General features: G+C 36.8%; 1 protein-coding gene across 3 annotated transcripts in view; it reads right to left on the reverse strand.

Annotated features, from left to right (window-relative positions):
- ETV1 (ETS variant transcription factor 1) overlaps positions 1-15,878 on the reverse strand; it is a 66,086-nt gene extending 50,208 nt beyond the window's left edge. For 2 of the 3 annotated variants that reach the window (XM_053994054.1, XM_053994045.1), the window contains exons 1-5: positions 15,790-15,878; positions 15,129-15,263; positions 14,247-14,334; positions 12,494-12,541; positions 2,471-2,524 (exon numbers count right to left, since the gene is read on the reverse strand). In XM_053994054.1, the coding sequence (XP_053850029.1) occupies positions 2,471-2,524; positions 12,494-12,541; positions 14,247-14,334; positions 15,129-15,173 (235 nt within the window). In that variant the 5' untranslated portion in view covers positions 15,174-15,263; positions 15,790-15,878. Of the gene's footprint in view, positions 1-2,470; positions 2,525-11,976; positions 12,137-12,493; positions 12,542-14,246; positions 14,335-15,128; positions 15,264-15,789 lie in introns of those variants that run through there. The other variant, XM_053994062.1, reaches the window with a different exon arrangement.
- Between the last annotated feature and the right edge of the window lie 566 nt (positions 15,879-16,444).

Consider the following 16,444-nt stretch of genomic DNA (forward strand, 5'->3'; position numbering starts at 1 on the left):
GAAGCTTCTTAAGTCTCCTTTTAATGTTTCAGTTTATCACAACTTTCAATTTAACAGTACAGATCTGTCTCAGCTTTAAAACCCCTTTCTCAATAAATGAAGCTATAAATAAAATGCCATTATTTTTTTCTACCTGGACTGCAGATTGTAACTGATTCACTGGAACACTTCAGTTTTCTTTACACACTTTGCACATCAGACACACACCCCTATCTATATCCAACTCCATAAATGAAATTTCTGTAGCAATGCAGAGTTTAGTTTAGATGCCTTTAAACTGAAGTGGCTGTGACCCCCTTCATTGGTTTACACTTCTGTCCTCTTCATTTTTGTCTCAATTAAATGTACTAAACACTAAATCTATGATAGCTTGTCCATTCTCTCCCATGTAAAAATAACAAAAAAAAAAACCAAAAAAAAACAAAAAAAACAAACAAACAAACAAACAAAAAAAAATTAAGTAGATATTAAAAAAAAGAAATCAAGTGCTTTTGCCAGACTGCTGCCAGTAACGGGCACAGTACTGCACAGTTATAGACTATATAGAGCAAGTCATTATAATGGAGTTTGAAGGCAGGCTTGGATCTAGAGAAAACAGTCACAATTGTGCTACTTCTGCAGCAGTAGTTTCCCCATGGCTTTGGTTATGTTGATCTCCGTTCCTGTTTTGCAGAGCCCACAGCTACATACATTATATCCAAGTATATGTCTGAAACTCCATAACCTTTGCCAGAGTAACTCTCCAGGAAGCTCTCTTGACCTTTACTTAAGATAAAGAAACCAACTGAAATGAAGAAATAAATGTTCCTTTGATAATACTGCGCAAGCTGTGGCTAAGGAACTTTGAAACACACAGCATTAATAAAATAGCCATATTAGGAGAATTTCTTTATCACCAAAAGCAGTGGCCAGCTTCAATGGGGCTTTTCATAGTCCACAAATTATTTTCCAAGAATCATTGACTTGTTGTGTAACGATAATTGTGGGTTAATAGAAGCCCCAGTTGAACTTTGTACTCTTACACAAAGGCATATGCATGAATGACTATATTTGGACACAGATCCATATGTAAAGTAACATATCTGATTTTCAATTTATAGATTGTTTTGTCTTTTGTATTATAATTTAATTTTAAAAAAGTCTTTGAAGACAGAGGTTAAAAAAAAAAAACAACAAACCTCTGTTATAAAAGGCAATTTTCAAAGTTTAAAAGTGACCATGATTGTTGGTTAGCATATGTACAGGAACTTTGAGAGAAAAACTAATTTAAATTGTTGCTGTGTAGGGATACTATCCTGCACAGCAACAATTCCAGGGGATTAAAAAAAAAAAGTGTGGGCTTTTTTTTGCCTCACAAGATGCTGTTATGAATACTCTTAAAACGGCTTCTTAATAACTGAAAAAAACAATCTAAAAGATTTATAGGAAAATTCAGTAAGTGTAAATTTATTTTTTTAGAAACAATTTAAATGCAATTCTTCCTAGTCTCTTTATATTAATCTTAATATTTCAGTATATGAATGCCTTGTTTAACAGCTATCTGGTTTAGTGAACTGCAGTAATTCACTCCAATAGGATAAACTATTTAAGTTATTTAGCAAAATGGAAAAGCTACCATGTGCTCTGCTACAATCAGCAGACACTGTTTAGAAGAGACCTCTGATGACTGGGAGAAGCCTTGCCATGAAGAACAAAACTACAAAAAGAAGCTCCAAGAAGCCTGTGACTGTCAGATGTTTCTCATGCTATGTCCTTGCAATCATCCAATACCACAGAACATCAGGTACAGCAAAATGGAGCCAGCATTTAACAGAATAGGAGCATTTTAATAGGCAAAGGCAAGACTTGAGGAGTATAGGCTGATAAAAATAAGTTTAGACTCTAGTTAAGTAAGTAGAAAACAACGCAAAGTAACCAGCTTAACATAACTCCTGTTTTCAGCTATTAACTTGAAGGAAAATATTATTTGAGCAAGAAAATGCCACATGCTAAGACAACTTTAAAATGCTTCAGCTATGGTTGTATTTGATTGATTACGTGGATAATCTTATTTATTTATTCATACACAAAATGTGTTGAGCAGCCTCTGCTCAGCAGAGATGCATCCTACGTCCCACAGTATCTGATCTGTACTGGCTAAAAACCTCCTCTGCACATTCTACAGACAAAGAAACTCCTTCCACCTCCACAACCTAAGTTTTTCCAGTCTTCCCTGGGGCTGTGGGTGGAAATGACAGGGAAGGGCCCCATGCTAAAAGTTATACCTTCAGCCCAAAGAAGTTCTTTTGGCTGCATGTCAAAATGCCACTTGCTTTATCTACTCATCACTAATGAGTAGATACACCGATGTTACTGATCAGCAAAAGGAGCTATCACATGACCACAATATGACAACATAAATAACAAAGATGCCAATATAAATATACAAATAGGTATATTTCAAGAAAGTGATAATTTGTAGTATACTTACAACTTTCAGCCTGATAGTCTGGCACAAACTGCTCATCATTGTCAGGTACCTGAGCTGAAGAAAGGAAAATAAAAACAAAACAATCAAAAAACAAGAATTAAAATACACCATTAAAGCATAAACAAAGATTCTTGTGCTTAATTTAAAGCACAGCCAAATTTAAAATTATGATTTTTTGTTTCTTCATTGTTGAGTATGAAAATAAGACAAGCGCATCATTTTAATATCAGATAAACCCTGGGGTGAAGCTGTGTGGTGCAGTGTGAGTCCAGAGAAGTCTCGGCACAGAACAATGGGAATGGGAGGATGTGGGGACTCACTGGTCCTGCCTCACTCCCTGTACCAGGATCTGGACCTACCAAGCCACTGGTAAAACTCATTAGTGCTTATTTTCAAAGTATCTGCACATAAAGTCCACCTAAAATCCACATAAAACCAAATCCCACTGATTAACACTAATGCTTCTTTAACCTGAAACTACCACACCTTCGGCTTACTTAAAAGTGATTCCAATTGTTCGTGGCAGTCAGCCAGCACAGTAGGGATTTTCTGTTATTGTTTTAAATATTCAAAAAGAACTACTTTACCAGACCACAGAATTCCTGGTTCAATGACAACATTTCAGACATCAAAAAAGTTTTACTTAAAACAAAAATCACGATTAACATCCATTTGCCTTTTGTAAGATCGTCTTTGCTTTTAGGAAACTTCCATCACAAACCTGAGCTATTAAATACAATCATTTCACGGTCTGCTGATAGATAATTTTGCTCCTCTGGTACCACATTTCCTTTTCATTGTATATCTAAGACATTATCCATCTCTCAAACTGTGTGGTAAACTCATTTAAACCATTTAAGCTGAAATAGTACTAAACGTTTATTATAGATGAATACATTCAAATAAGTGCAGAACATTACACAGAAGCAGTGTCCTCGGAGCATGACTGTTTCTGGTACATCAAGAGAGATCCAGCTTATCTTCGTTTAACTTCGTCATCTTTTCCTCAACATCCACACTAACTGGAATCGCCACAGCAAAGCTGCGTAAAATTCTCGTTTAGAAATACTTTCCAGAGTTCTTGTCCAAAGACAAGCAAATAATTCATATGATCTTAATTAAAAGTTAACATCTGCCATGATCTGGTTACCCAACAAGATTTGAAAGGTAAATGATGTTTATATAATCATTTATCGAAACTGTGACTATCAAATGTTCTTAAATAGATTAGTTGATAAAATGTGACTTTCGTGCCCTTCGGAACACTTTCTAGTATAGGAAATGCATATTCCCCATTATATATGTGCAATTTCTACTAGTTTTTATATCATTTGTTTGAATTAAAAATATATATTTAATTTAAATTACTCACAATTATTTTGAATGTGCATTACAGTGCTCTTTATGGACCAGATCTCCACTCCTTTACTCAGGAAATATTTGTAATGACTTAACTGGAATTTTTCTTTTCCTGGGTAAAGAGTTCAGAATCAGGCTCATAATACTGAAAAATTATTTGCTCTGGGTTTTAAAATAAAATTAAAATCCTACTGTCTTAATTGCAGCAAATACCCCTTAAAAAATGACCTTGGAAATGTGCAAATACAGATTTTAAAAGACGTGTGAGATAAATACACTAAGTGTAATTAGTCTTACTTTGAAAAAAAAATAGCTACTGTTGCTTTGTTGTTTGGGTTTCTAATTAAAAAAAAAAAAAACTGAACAAAAATCAAACCTAACAGTAACCCATCCTTTTAGAATAAGTCAGTAATTTTGAGGACATATTGGCTCCTCGAAGTTTGAAGTTGTATAAAACACTATCAACCCAAATATTCCCAGTATTTTGATGCATTCAATTTCTTTTTCTTCCAGAGAAACCACAGAAGTTTTACCAAGAATGAACTCAGGGATAGGATGAGCCCAAATACTAACACTCTGCAATTTCTGACATTTCATGCAATTGACTACACGTAACTGTTTGGCATTTTCCTTACAAAAATGCCAACTATTTGACTGTCACAGAAAAATCTGATTATGAATCAAGGTCTTCTGCTTAAAAATCAGTTCCTAAGATTTCTAATATTTCCACTTGTTTTTGAAGCATCTGTGAGTACATTCAGAGTTAAAGTAATTTAATCAAGTAACTTCTTGTTTACAGAAGACACATCCCACACAATTTTCTTAAGCCACCCATCATTTTCAAATGCAGCAAGGAGACTAGCAGAATTAATTTTTTTAACATGCACCTGCATTTTATATATACATGTATATGTAGATATATATATAAAAATTTGTGAATCTAGGATATCTTTAAAAGCCTCAAAGAAAACAAAAGCCCCGTCTGTTTAAATAATGAGGCTGCATTTAGTGGTTGAAGAACAGGGATAGAAATCTCATATAACTTTCCAGAGAGTCCTCTGTGCACTGGACAGCTTCACCAGTACTTCATTATGGTTTTATCAGTTTAATTTCACTTAGTCCAGAAAAAATCTGTTGTAGAGATTTATATATATATCAGTAAGTAAGGTCCTTTTGTTTTCCCCCAGCCATAGTACTCTATGAAAAAAATAAAATATATCTGATTGAACTGTCATAGAAACCACTACGTTACTGCCATTACCCCTGATTTGCTCTTGTTTATGAAGTAAATAAGAATAATGTACTTTATTCGTGGATCCCCAAAATTTATGAAGGTGTATTTAATAGAGACGGAGCACATCATTTTATCGGTACGCTAGAAACAGGTGGAGACTATGCTGTCAAAATTTACTTTCAATGCAATATTAACATAGCCTTAAAAGCCTCTATAGAGAAAGGAACAGCTCAAGTTAAAGAGTGTTTTAAACCCTACTAAATATAAACAAAACAAATAACAGCATCCAAAACATTCAAACTAGGAATATGCATTTCCACCTGGAATGCAAATTTAGTAGCATCAGTACCTTAGAAATGAGCCCACAAGCCTATATGGAGAAATCAAAAGGACCTTCTAACTGGTAGAAATGAGTACTTCTTTCTTTCACTTAATCTGATATTATTCCTAAACAAGCAAAACTGAAACTTGCATATGATCATACTGCTGAAATGCAAGCACTCATCGTCATACAGAGACTCCTTCCAGCAGCATCTTGCTGTGAGATGCTTTATCATGGGATACATCATCCCATTGCTCAAGCAGAGGAGGGCTTTTGTACCTGGATTTTGGATATTTACAGGTAGATTTTGCAGCAAATTAAATAGGCAGGTAAAGACACTTCAACATGAATGTCTGAAAGGAAAACGTAACTTGCAGTATCACAACTGTCTACACATTTATATACATAGGCCATTCATTTCCTCTTTTATTCATAAATACTGCAACTTAGCAAGGTCGCCATAAAAACTTCTATTAACGTACACAACACACAATGCAGAAATCAGCAAAACTTTTTTTTTTTTTTTTTACTTTGCCATTCAGAGGGAAATTGAAAAAAAGATATCTGAAATGATCACCCATCTGAATGAGAACATTTCCTTGAGCTACTTAATTACGGGGGTCTGAGCAGGCAAGTATATTCCAAAAGACTGATAAAAGATTTTGAAGGATATTAAGCACGTGGCTTTTACTGCTTATAGCAGAAGCAGCTACATGAGTTCATTCTACATTCAGAGCCATCAAGTCTCAGGCTCCTGAAGCAGACATCTGCAGCATAAGCTATCCAACTCAGCCTAGAATATTACCAAAAGTTTTTGTTTGTTTTTTTTTTTCCTTCTGACTATAGCTATAATGTCTCAAGAGGATTTGGAAAGCATGCATAAATTTAAATTACGATCTTGAAGATCTTACCAGTTTAAGTTTTACAGTTTCACTACCTCTGATATATGCAAACATTCACAGCACAAAAATACTTAATACTTGTCTGTAGTTTTTAAAGCTTTAAACACTCTTTGAAAGGCTGAACTGACAGCTCATTTTGCAAAGGCAAAGCAATTTGGAGGGAAAAAATAGTTTAGAACTCGGGCCTGTTAGCTTGCTTTCATTGCAAGTAAACAAAAAGTCCCCATTAACAAGCATCCAGGACAAAAGGAGTTAATATTTAATTAAAACCAGCTCTATCCACTGTAACAATGACCTGGAGCCAAACAAGGCAGAAGATGTATGAGTCATTCTTTCTGCCAGTGAATGAGACAGCTGATCTCCGAAGCAATTCCTCAAGACAAGCAGTCAGAACTGGAGTTCTGCCTCCATTCACAAAAACACAGTCCAGCATGAACCATGTGGCCCCAACCACAAGCTTTTCATGTCACACCCTTCCAGAAAGCTACAGCAAAGTAAACTTGAACTTTAGGCATAAACACAGCGATTTCACTGCTTTGTCTCAAGATGCAGCACAGACCTGCTGAGGAACGTTATTTAATAAATGAAAAGTTAAGCAAACTATAAAGGGCTTAAACTTAACTCTTCCTTCTCCCACTCACAAACTGCTTCCAAAAGCTCAGCTGCACTCCAGAGAAAGGTGTTCCTCTTAAAAAAAAAAAAAAAAAACCTAAAAAAAACACTTAAAAAAAAAAATGGAAACTGTCCAGAAAAACAAGAAGCTGAAAATGCTTCACTTAAAACTTTATTTTGGGTAGCAGAACACTTCCTGCAGTACTGTGTGCTCTGACCTCATGCTTCACTTTTAGAGCTAAGAGCAATTAGTTTTAAAATATCCATCATTTATTCAAAGTGGCAAAAGAAATTTAAATTGACAGGAAATTCTATATGAGCAGTAGTATTTTGGCCTCAGCTAAAATAAGACTTTGGGCCTCAACAGTAATGGATCTATTGAGTTTTCTTTGATTCATTGTCAGTTCTGAATATCTGAAAGATGGGCTAAATTGTAAGTATTCCTGCAAGAGCTGGGGTGGGGGGATGTTGGCTGGTGGCTGTACTTTTTCCACAGGAACAAATGTTTCTAACAAAGAAGTGTTGGGAAAGTAAATCAGTGATAAATTTCAAGATGGTAAAAAATATTGTTTCCCATAAGCACTGGATTTGCTGTCAAAACAACCCCAAACCCTTTTTACATAACGTGAGATGCTCTGACTAATAAACTTAAATACACTTCAAAACTAGCTCCAGATCTCAAAATTCTTCCTTATGTGAATAATCCCTAGGAATATGAAGATGGGTTTGCAGAATCTGCTCTTCATTTGCTGCTATACTAAAAATGAGAAAAAAAGTTAGCTTTAAAAGGAGTACTCACATTTAATATTTTGCGACATGCCTCATGGTTAGCAAACCCCTCTCTGCTTTTGAAAATTATGATTTGAGTAAAATTATTTGCTTTACTAGCAAACAAGAAAAACACGAAAAAGTTTATTACTATGCAGACTTTCAGACTTGTAGATTTTTGGTGGGTTTATTTCTTTTGGATTTTTATTTTAATAAAATCCCCTTCCCTTCTTTTTGCCTAATCTGTTCTTTTTTTGTTTGTTTGTTTTTTGTGCAGATATTTATGATCATGAGCTGTATTAGAAAATCAAATCAGATCACTATAGTCCACAAAAAAAAAAAAAAAAAAAAAAAAAAAAAAAAAATTCTCTGTACTACAAACTGAAAGTATTTTCACTTATTTTAAGAGTGTTTGTTCCTATCAGGCAGATTTCAGTCATGGAGGTATTAAATCACAATTTCTTGACTCTTATTGCTCCTATAAAAACGTGGATAGTTCTTGAATGTGGCTACATACCATTTGCCTTACACTGGCTAAATTTTACAATTTTTTGGCAGAAAAAAAGCTAGTTAGCCAGATTAAACAAAGCCACTCTAACTAGACTAATATTTGAAGATCCAGTACTCTCTTTTATTAAAAGCAATCCTTCAAGACCTAGAAACTATTTCCTTTCACACCTCTTCATTCAGAAAAAAAACTACAAGTCAACACTTGCTTAGACATCACTGCAACACTGGTGGGACCTTCACATTAGGAGAACAGAGGGAAGAAACTTATTTCCTCGAGTTCATTCCAAAGTTGGCCAATAATTATTTGAGAGAAATTACTTACTTTCAGATACTAAGAAGTGGCTTCTGAATACCAATAGCCTGATAAGCCATCCACTCAATTTAGCAGAATTGCGGTAGAGGCGCGAACCTGTTACCTGTAGCTGTTATTTCAAACCCCTTACTGTTTACTTAATCTTTTTGTATGGTTTTCAAATCACATAAAGAATGTTGTATTTTTGTTTTTAGTATATTGCCATTTGAGAAGCTTATTAACTATTGCTGCAAGAAGCAGATCTAGTGCATAAATTTATTATTTGTCTTCGCTTGGGATGCCTTTTATGTATCTTAAACAAGCTGTAGGAGAAATTAGTATCTAAATGATATTTTTTAAAAATCTGAGTTTTTTGTTCATCTAGTATTCCCCAAAACCAAATGCTTTCGCCATAGAAAGGAGACACTCACTACCAATTTGTTCTCTCTTCATTTTGTTCCACAACAAGTAGGTAGAGCTACCATGACAAGATAACATTAGATTCATATTTTAACCACATTTTTCAAGTCACCGAACAATTGCTACCTGACAGAACCAATCTGATTACAAACACATGGAATCAATAAACCCATTTCATAGTATTATCATGTCAAAATGTTGCCACTGAGTTATTTAAATATAAAAGATAAAATCCAAATAATATTTGTCTTGATTAGCAATAGACAACTTTAACTATTTCAAGGTTGAACATTGAAAAAATTATTAAAGGCTTCCCATTTTCACTTTCTAGCATGAGAAAACTGTTATACTCTACCTTCTATCTTGCATAAGAATTGACACAGCACAATCTTAGAGTTGTTTTACATCAAAATAATTTAAAGTCTTTCTTACCTATATAATACTACACAGAGTAAGAAGTAAAACTCATTTCCATAAAAATCTACTATGCAGCTAGTGCAATACATTTGTGAGCTCTCTGTAAGTAGTATTCAGCTTGTTAATTATGTAGTAATAAAATATTAAACAGGTTACACAAATTGTTTATATTTGGATTAATTCTTTAATAGATGTGAACCTCCCACCATTTTCAAGAGGAAGAGAATACATTTCTTTTCTGTTTACTTGTTTACCACCAACTTGTCACAGGTGACACTAACTGTAAAAATCTTTAGGCTAAAATATGTGATGCAGTAAGGACAGCTTCAGGAAAAGCAAAATAAAGAAAAATCCACAAGCATTATTTTTGTGGTTTATAAAATGCAACTCACTTTCTTCTCCTAACTAATAAGTAGATTTTTGACCTGGTTACTCCCCAGTGAGGATCTGAACTTGTGGGAGAAACCTGGTCAGCTGCCACTGCTTTTCTTAAAAAGGGTCAAGATGTTTTAAAATTTCATGGTCATTTCCCTGGCTCCAGAGCCTTATGAAAAGAAATATGTAAACAGTATTGATGCTGCCAAATTGGCAGACTTCTAGCCTAGGAAGGTCCAGAAGAACATAAATGGACACATCTAGCAATGGGTAAACAAGTCTGATTTCAAAATCTGTTTCCTGGCTAAGCTCATCCATATAGACATTTGAGCAGAGCTACAGTATCCTCAAACACTAGCATATTATAAAGACTAACAGGTTGTTTTGGGTATTTTGGGTTTGTTTTTTTTTTTTTTTTTTTTTTCCATAAAACTTTGGGATCAAGCTAATAGCTCAATATTTGAAGTTGTCATCTTAACTTTTTATTTCAGTTTTAGTTTAGCCTTATGAAAAGTTGTGCAAAGTTTGTTTCATGAAACAGCTCAAACCACGGCATGGCCCAAAACAGAGATTTTTTTAAGTATTTCTAGAACACTGAAAAACCTGTAATATTTAGCTACAATATACTGCGGACAAATAGTGTTATTTAGGTTATTTCTTTCTGCTAGGTTAAAAAAAAAAAAAAAAGGATCTTTTTTCATTTTTAAATATTTCCCAGATTATTTTATCTGCCTTTATAAAGGTTATTCAACATAGCTGACATGGGACTTGACACCTTCTCTATCAAAACCTATCTAAATTTATTCAGTGAAATACTCTCTGATAAAGAGGTTAAAAGGCTCTCAAACAAATTATTCTAGTCTAAAAGAAGCAGTGCCTTCGGATTAAAAATTGTCTTTACATTAATTTATGTACCTATGGAAATTATAAAATTTTTGTTTAAAATTCTGCATTGTTTTTCAAACTTCCATTATTATCTGCACATACATTATGAATCTGCCTGTATTTTTTCTGACTTAAGATCAAAGAAATGTTACCATTTTTCAGAAACAAAACCATCCATGCCAGTGAAACAATCAAACTGAAAGTTAACCTCTAAATTAAAATATAGTATCTTTTGAGTAGCATTTTAACATGTTTCTGATTTGCTACCGTGAATGAGATGATACAGTGTAAAGAGCTCCTTAGGAAAATCACCACAGGGAGACAGTTACAGCTGACCATTATACTACAAAAATGATCTTAGTTCAGGACAGTCTGTTTTAAATTATTAGGGAAGAATTGTATTAGTTCATAAAGATATATCCTATGTCCCATTGATTTCAGGAGGGGTTTATGATTATACACAGAATAACCCCATACTAAAACTAATACTAGCAGAAAAAAATGTCATCAAAATAAACAATACCTCACAACTTACTAATAGGTAAAGAGACCACACAAAAAGCTGTTAAAACAGAATCAGGGCATAAACAAGTAGTCAGCAATATTTCCCTTTCTATGAACACCAACAGCAAGCATTTCACCCCAACATCCCTCCTTTAAAAGAAAACCTAAGCAAAACAAACAAAAAAACACCTCAAAAAAACAAACAAAAAATTCACAACAACAACAAAAAACCAAACCGAAAAAACCCAAAAAAACCCAAACACAGAACATCTCTTCTATAAACAGCTGTGAATAGTCCTGTACAGGAAAGAACTTAAACATATGTGAATTTAAATCAGGATCACATTCATTTAAATCAGGATGAATCTGGAGAGATTATTGTAACTTGCATCAAATTTATGTCTATTTCAGATGCAGAAGTTCACATAAAAAGCTGACCAGAAATATTAAGAAGAGATAATGCACAAAAATCTTTATGCTTCAAATAAACAGCACTGCAAATATCAAAGAAAAAAAAAATCAGAAAATATTGCTGAAAACATAGACTTGAACAAGCAAAAAGGTACCTTGCAAATTGTTAAAGTTCTAATGCAGCAGCTCATTTTTGTTACTGTTAAATGAATATCTCAACAACTACTCGAAATTCAGATTTGTACATTATTGTTCTTAAACCTTGTCTCTTCACTAGAATGTGCTTTGCAAGATTATTTGAAATACTTAAAAGAGCATGCATGTGTAAAACAGACCGATGGTAGTTTTCTAATCACCCGGTACAGAATCTCATGACTACAAATACAAAGACAAAAATAACATGCAGAATATTTAAAGGTTTCTGAAAAAAAAAAAAAAAAAGAAAAACAATAAAAGAAAGAAAAAAAAAGTATTGGTTAAGTATTTCATACACACCTAATGTTCTGTGTTGTGAACAAGGTGGAAAGAAGACACTTGCACTTAAATCTTGAAGCATCCCGTCCCGATGAACCCAGAGAAACTAATTTCTGCCATCAGAAAAGTACTCCACCAGAACACCAAATAATTATATGTGCTGCTGAAAAGGAAACAGCAAGCCCAGTTCTGGCTGTATGTAGTCTCTCGAGGTACAATAATATAAACCTGATCAATTGCAATTAAAATCTGAACAGAGGCTTAGAACTTGAAGTCTTGGTGCATTAGTTCTTGCCAAAAGCAGATGTGATTGTGAGCTGGAAGCAATTTCTCCTGGTAATTTGTGATGACACTGGGTAGAGCAGCCCCAGAGTCCCCAAAGACAAACTCATCAGAGGCTCTAATGTATGCATGACACATGAGGTGGCTCTTTTAGAGCTCAATTAATTGGGCTGAACATTAAGACAGCAAGTTCAGGACTTTTTTTTTCCCCTCCAGAGTTGTTTTTCCTCTTTTTACAAGCAGTTTTTTCCCTTACCTTCTGCAAGCCATGTTTCCTGTAATTGGCTCAGATCTTGAAAGAGTTCTGCAAAAACATAAAGACATGGATAAAACTTAATCAAAAATATATTTTTCCTTAAGAGCAATATACATTAATTCTGTTTTGGCAGTCAAGTGTACAGAAAAAGCAGACATTCTGAAGCATCAGTTACTGATTTTTCTACACCTATTAATAAAAATCCAAACACTTACTGTATTTTCAGCTCTTGAAATAATAACCAGAATCTTAACAGAGCTCTGTAGTATAAAAGGCTCATTCAGCAACACATAGAAAAGTTAAAAATCATAATATTTCTTACAGGTGAACAATTTCTTCTTATACAATTCAGGCCTCCTCCTGTAATATCTGCCCCAGATAAAGCTTGCTTGGACTTCCACAGTTCTGCCTGAGCAAGAACTGAATATTTTTAATAGTAGGGTCACAACTATCATACAAAAATTCTGAAGCCATGACCTGAGATGCTGCATAGCAAAGAGAAATGTGAAATATTTTGTACTTCCCCTAATGTTTTACTTCGTTATGACATGAGAATCACCACTATTTCCTCTATGCAGTACTCACTGTACTTCTTTAAAACTAAAACCACCTTCTTCATGGACTGAATTTTGCAGCAGCCTATCTTTTGCAATGCACTGAAATCAGTTACCTATAATGGGTGTAAACCAGAGCAGCATTTGGCTTATTTGCAAGCCCCAGAAACTCAGTTACAAAAATTCTGTTTGTTAAGACTAAGTAGGATATTTGAACTAACAAATGGTTTATTTTTAATTTACTGTATTTTGAGAGAGACTTCCTCTTTTATTATGCTGACAGATAACTATTTACATATACTTAAATTACAGAGACTATTCATTTATCCTGTGGACTGATACCCCACATCCACATTGGGAAATGATTTAACTGAAAATCAGAAGTTGCTTTTTTTAAAATCTATTTTTCCAGGCAACTATGAATTTTGAAAAGTGTGTCAGTGTGTTTTTACCCTGATAAGATTTACACAGGGGTAAGTTATAGGCCTCTACATATCTTTCTGTATGTCTTATGTACATTCAGGGCTCTAGGCGTAGCATAATACAGACCTTTGTAACCTAAAGAAGTGTTAACAGATATTACCAGCCTACAGTTCTCAAGCTAAAATCCTGAGTAGCTACTGATGGGGCTAAGTTACAAACCTTTGGGCCTCTGAAACTTTCTCCAGTCTAGGCTCCCTTAATTGAAATTCCCTGGATTTTTAACCCTGTTAGTGTTATACAACAAGAGAAACAGGCCAGCAAGCACCAGAACCCTGACTATACAGTAAAGCTGGTGCAAATCAAATCTCTACACCCACATTCTCTCACTCCTGCTACCACTAGTGAAGACATACCAGGGAAAAGGACGTTAAAAGATGGGAGGGATGAAGAATGCCCTAAATATGAAGAGGCCTGATGGTGAAAAACCAGGTGCCATGACTCGTGTCAGATACCACAAAAGCTTGGCCTCAGTGCATGACATCCGTGTGCCACATGTGCACAAAATGCAACAGGGTAAGTCAAGGGAAGACTTTCAACTTTATAAATTTATTGCCTTTGCCAGTTTGTTTTGCATTAGTAAATGTAGTTTTCTTGTCTTGTTTATTCAGATTGATCTAGATATATTTATCTCCAAAATAAATAAATAAAGAGCTCTCAAAAAGCTTCTCTGCATTAGTAAGAAAAGGAGAAGGAGGGGGGGGAAAACAAGCCCTCACCTTCTGAATCATGAGCCAGGTCTCTGTTAATGAATTTTCTTTTCCTGACATTTGTCGGTCTCTCATTACAGTTTCTCCCACGCGGATTCTATAAACAGGAAAGATCAGTTACTTTAGAAATCTGAGGTTTGAGATTTGGTTGGGTTTGTTTTGGGCTTTTTTTTATCTAATCAGGAATATGCAAAGTTGGCATAAATTCTTTACATTTTCAAACAGGGACTTCTTGCAAGCCTTCAATTTCTAACAAAAGATACTGCTGAGCACCTAATATCCTTCAAAAGATTCCTATGTCTAAATGCAGCACATTTCTATCTATCTATGTAGACATCTATTTGTACAATACATATATAATGTGCTCAAGCAGCAACACAATACCAATCATATTTTTAGCATCTAAAGTATACAAACCTACACAATAGCCCATAAATCCCCATAGCACAAGCTATGCAGGAGAACCCAGACATGAAATTATAATAGACTGCTTTGTTTCCCTGTGTTACTTATAAAATTGTTTGCAAAGTACTGAAAGAAAAAAAAAAAAAAACAACCAGAGAGGAAAAAAAAGGTTAATGTTTGCCTCAACTTCATTCTTTTGAACGTTGCAGGCAAACGCAGCCAGAAACTTTGAATGCAGCTGCTGCTGCTCTCGCCTCCCTCATCCGCTAATCATGTGCATGATTTTTTAATCATCCCAAAACTGTCTTTAAAAGAACACGATGCTTTATTGCAATAACTGAGAAGATAGGCTCATCTTGCAAGCAAAGCTCCCAGATGAAGAGTCGCCCCTACAGCCGTAACAAAGCAGAGACTGTCTGTAAAACTCCCCCACAGAAATAAGTCGGAGTCAAGTTTATAAACACTAACTTTGAACTGATCACTCACATTGGTGACCATGTAAGGCACTTGCTGGTCATAAAATCCATCCATTCTGCAGCTCTTCCACGAGTCTTAGCTCAGTGTTTTTATTTACTGGGCATTTGATCTGGAGATTTCCTCGGGATCTGGACTCCAATCAGCCTAGAGGGGAATACAAGATGGCTTTTAGATTAAAAAAAAAAAAAAAAAAAAAAAAAAAAAAAGGCAGCATGAATGAACTGCTTGCATTTGCATACCTAATTAACCTCAAAGAGTCCCATTCATAAAAACAACCCTCCCTTCTCTGCCTTCACCTGGGTTACACGCTCCTGCCAGCAAAACGCGGAGCAAAAGCACTCCGCGGTGGCGGCAGCAGCCAGCGGAGCGACAGGCAGGGCTTTATTTACACTGCGCGCCGCACCCGCGGGCGATCCGCGCCGGCGGCAGCCCCGGCTCTCGCAAGCGTGTGCTCAACTCGTAATGGCGAACGCGGGGCTCGCCGCGCACCTCGCGGCGGCGGCGGCGCCCGGCGGCCGCGCACTCACCGCCCTCACACACACACGCACACACAGACACGGCCCCCCCGCCCCGCGCACCAGCCACCTTCTCCCACAGGATCGCTCCCGCAGCCCCACCGCCGCCGCGCAATCCTGCGGGGCGGCGGGCAAAGTTGCGGGGGAAGACCCACCTGAAGGCCACGCGCGGCGATCGGCTGCAAAAAATTCCCTCCAAATTTAATAAAAACATTAATTATTCCCCGGCACTTCCCCCTTGGAAGCCGCGAGCGCCACTGACAGAGCTCAATCCCGTGGTTTTTCCTCTCCTCCTCCTCCAGGGGCCCCCGAGCCGCGCCGGCGGATCCCCGCCGCCCATTGGCTCCCCGCGCCCCCCGCCGGATCGCCGGATCGCCGCGCGCCCGCCCGCCCCGGCCCCGGCCCCGCCGCCCCGCCCGGCCCCGCGGGGAGCGACTCCCGCCGCTGCCCCGACCCTCGCCGCCGGCGGGGGAGCGCGTCGCAAGTCGGCACTCGGGTGCCCGGCGGTATCCCGGGATCCTGCCGCGGGCACGCCGTGTCCCCTGCGCCCCCCCGGGAGGCAAGGCAACCCCTTCCATTCACAAAAAAAAAAAAAAAAATTTAAAGAAAAAGTTTCGCCTCTCTGACTCCGTAAAGCAAAACGCACCCCCCACGCACACGCGCGCCCTTTCTGGTGGCAGAGCTGCCCCGCAAAGCGCCGCGGGCGCCCTGAGGTGAGCGCGGCGACAAACACTTCGTACTGTTTTGTCCGGAGCTGGTGGCATCCCAGGGCTCATGGTTGCGCTCGGTTTGGTTTTTTTGTTGGGCGTT

Source organism: Vidua macroura, chromosome 1 (genome assembly GCF_024509145.1).
Source record: "Vidua macroura isolate BioBank_ID:100142 chromosome 1, ASM2450914v1, whole genome shotgun sequence".
Classification (NCBI taxonomy): Eukaryota; Metazoa; Chordata; class Aves; order Passeriformes; family Viduidae; genus Vidua; species Vidua macroura.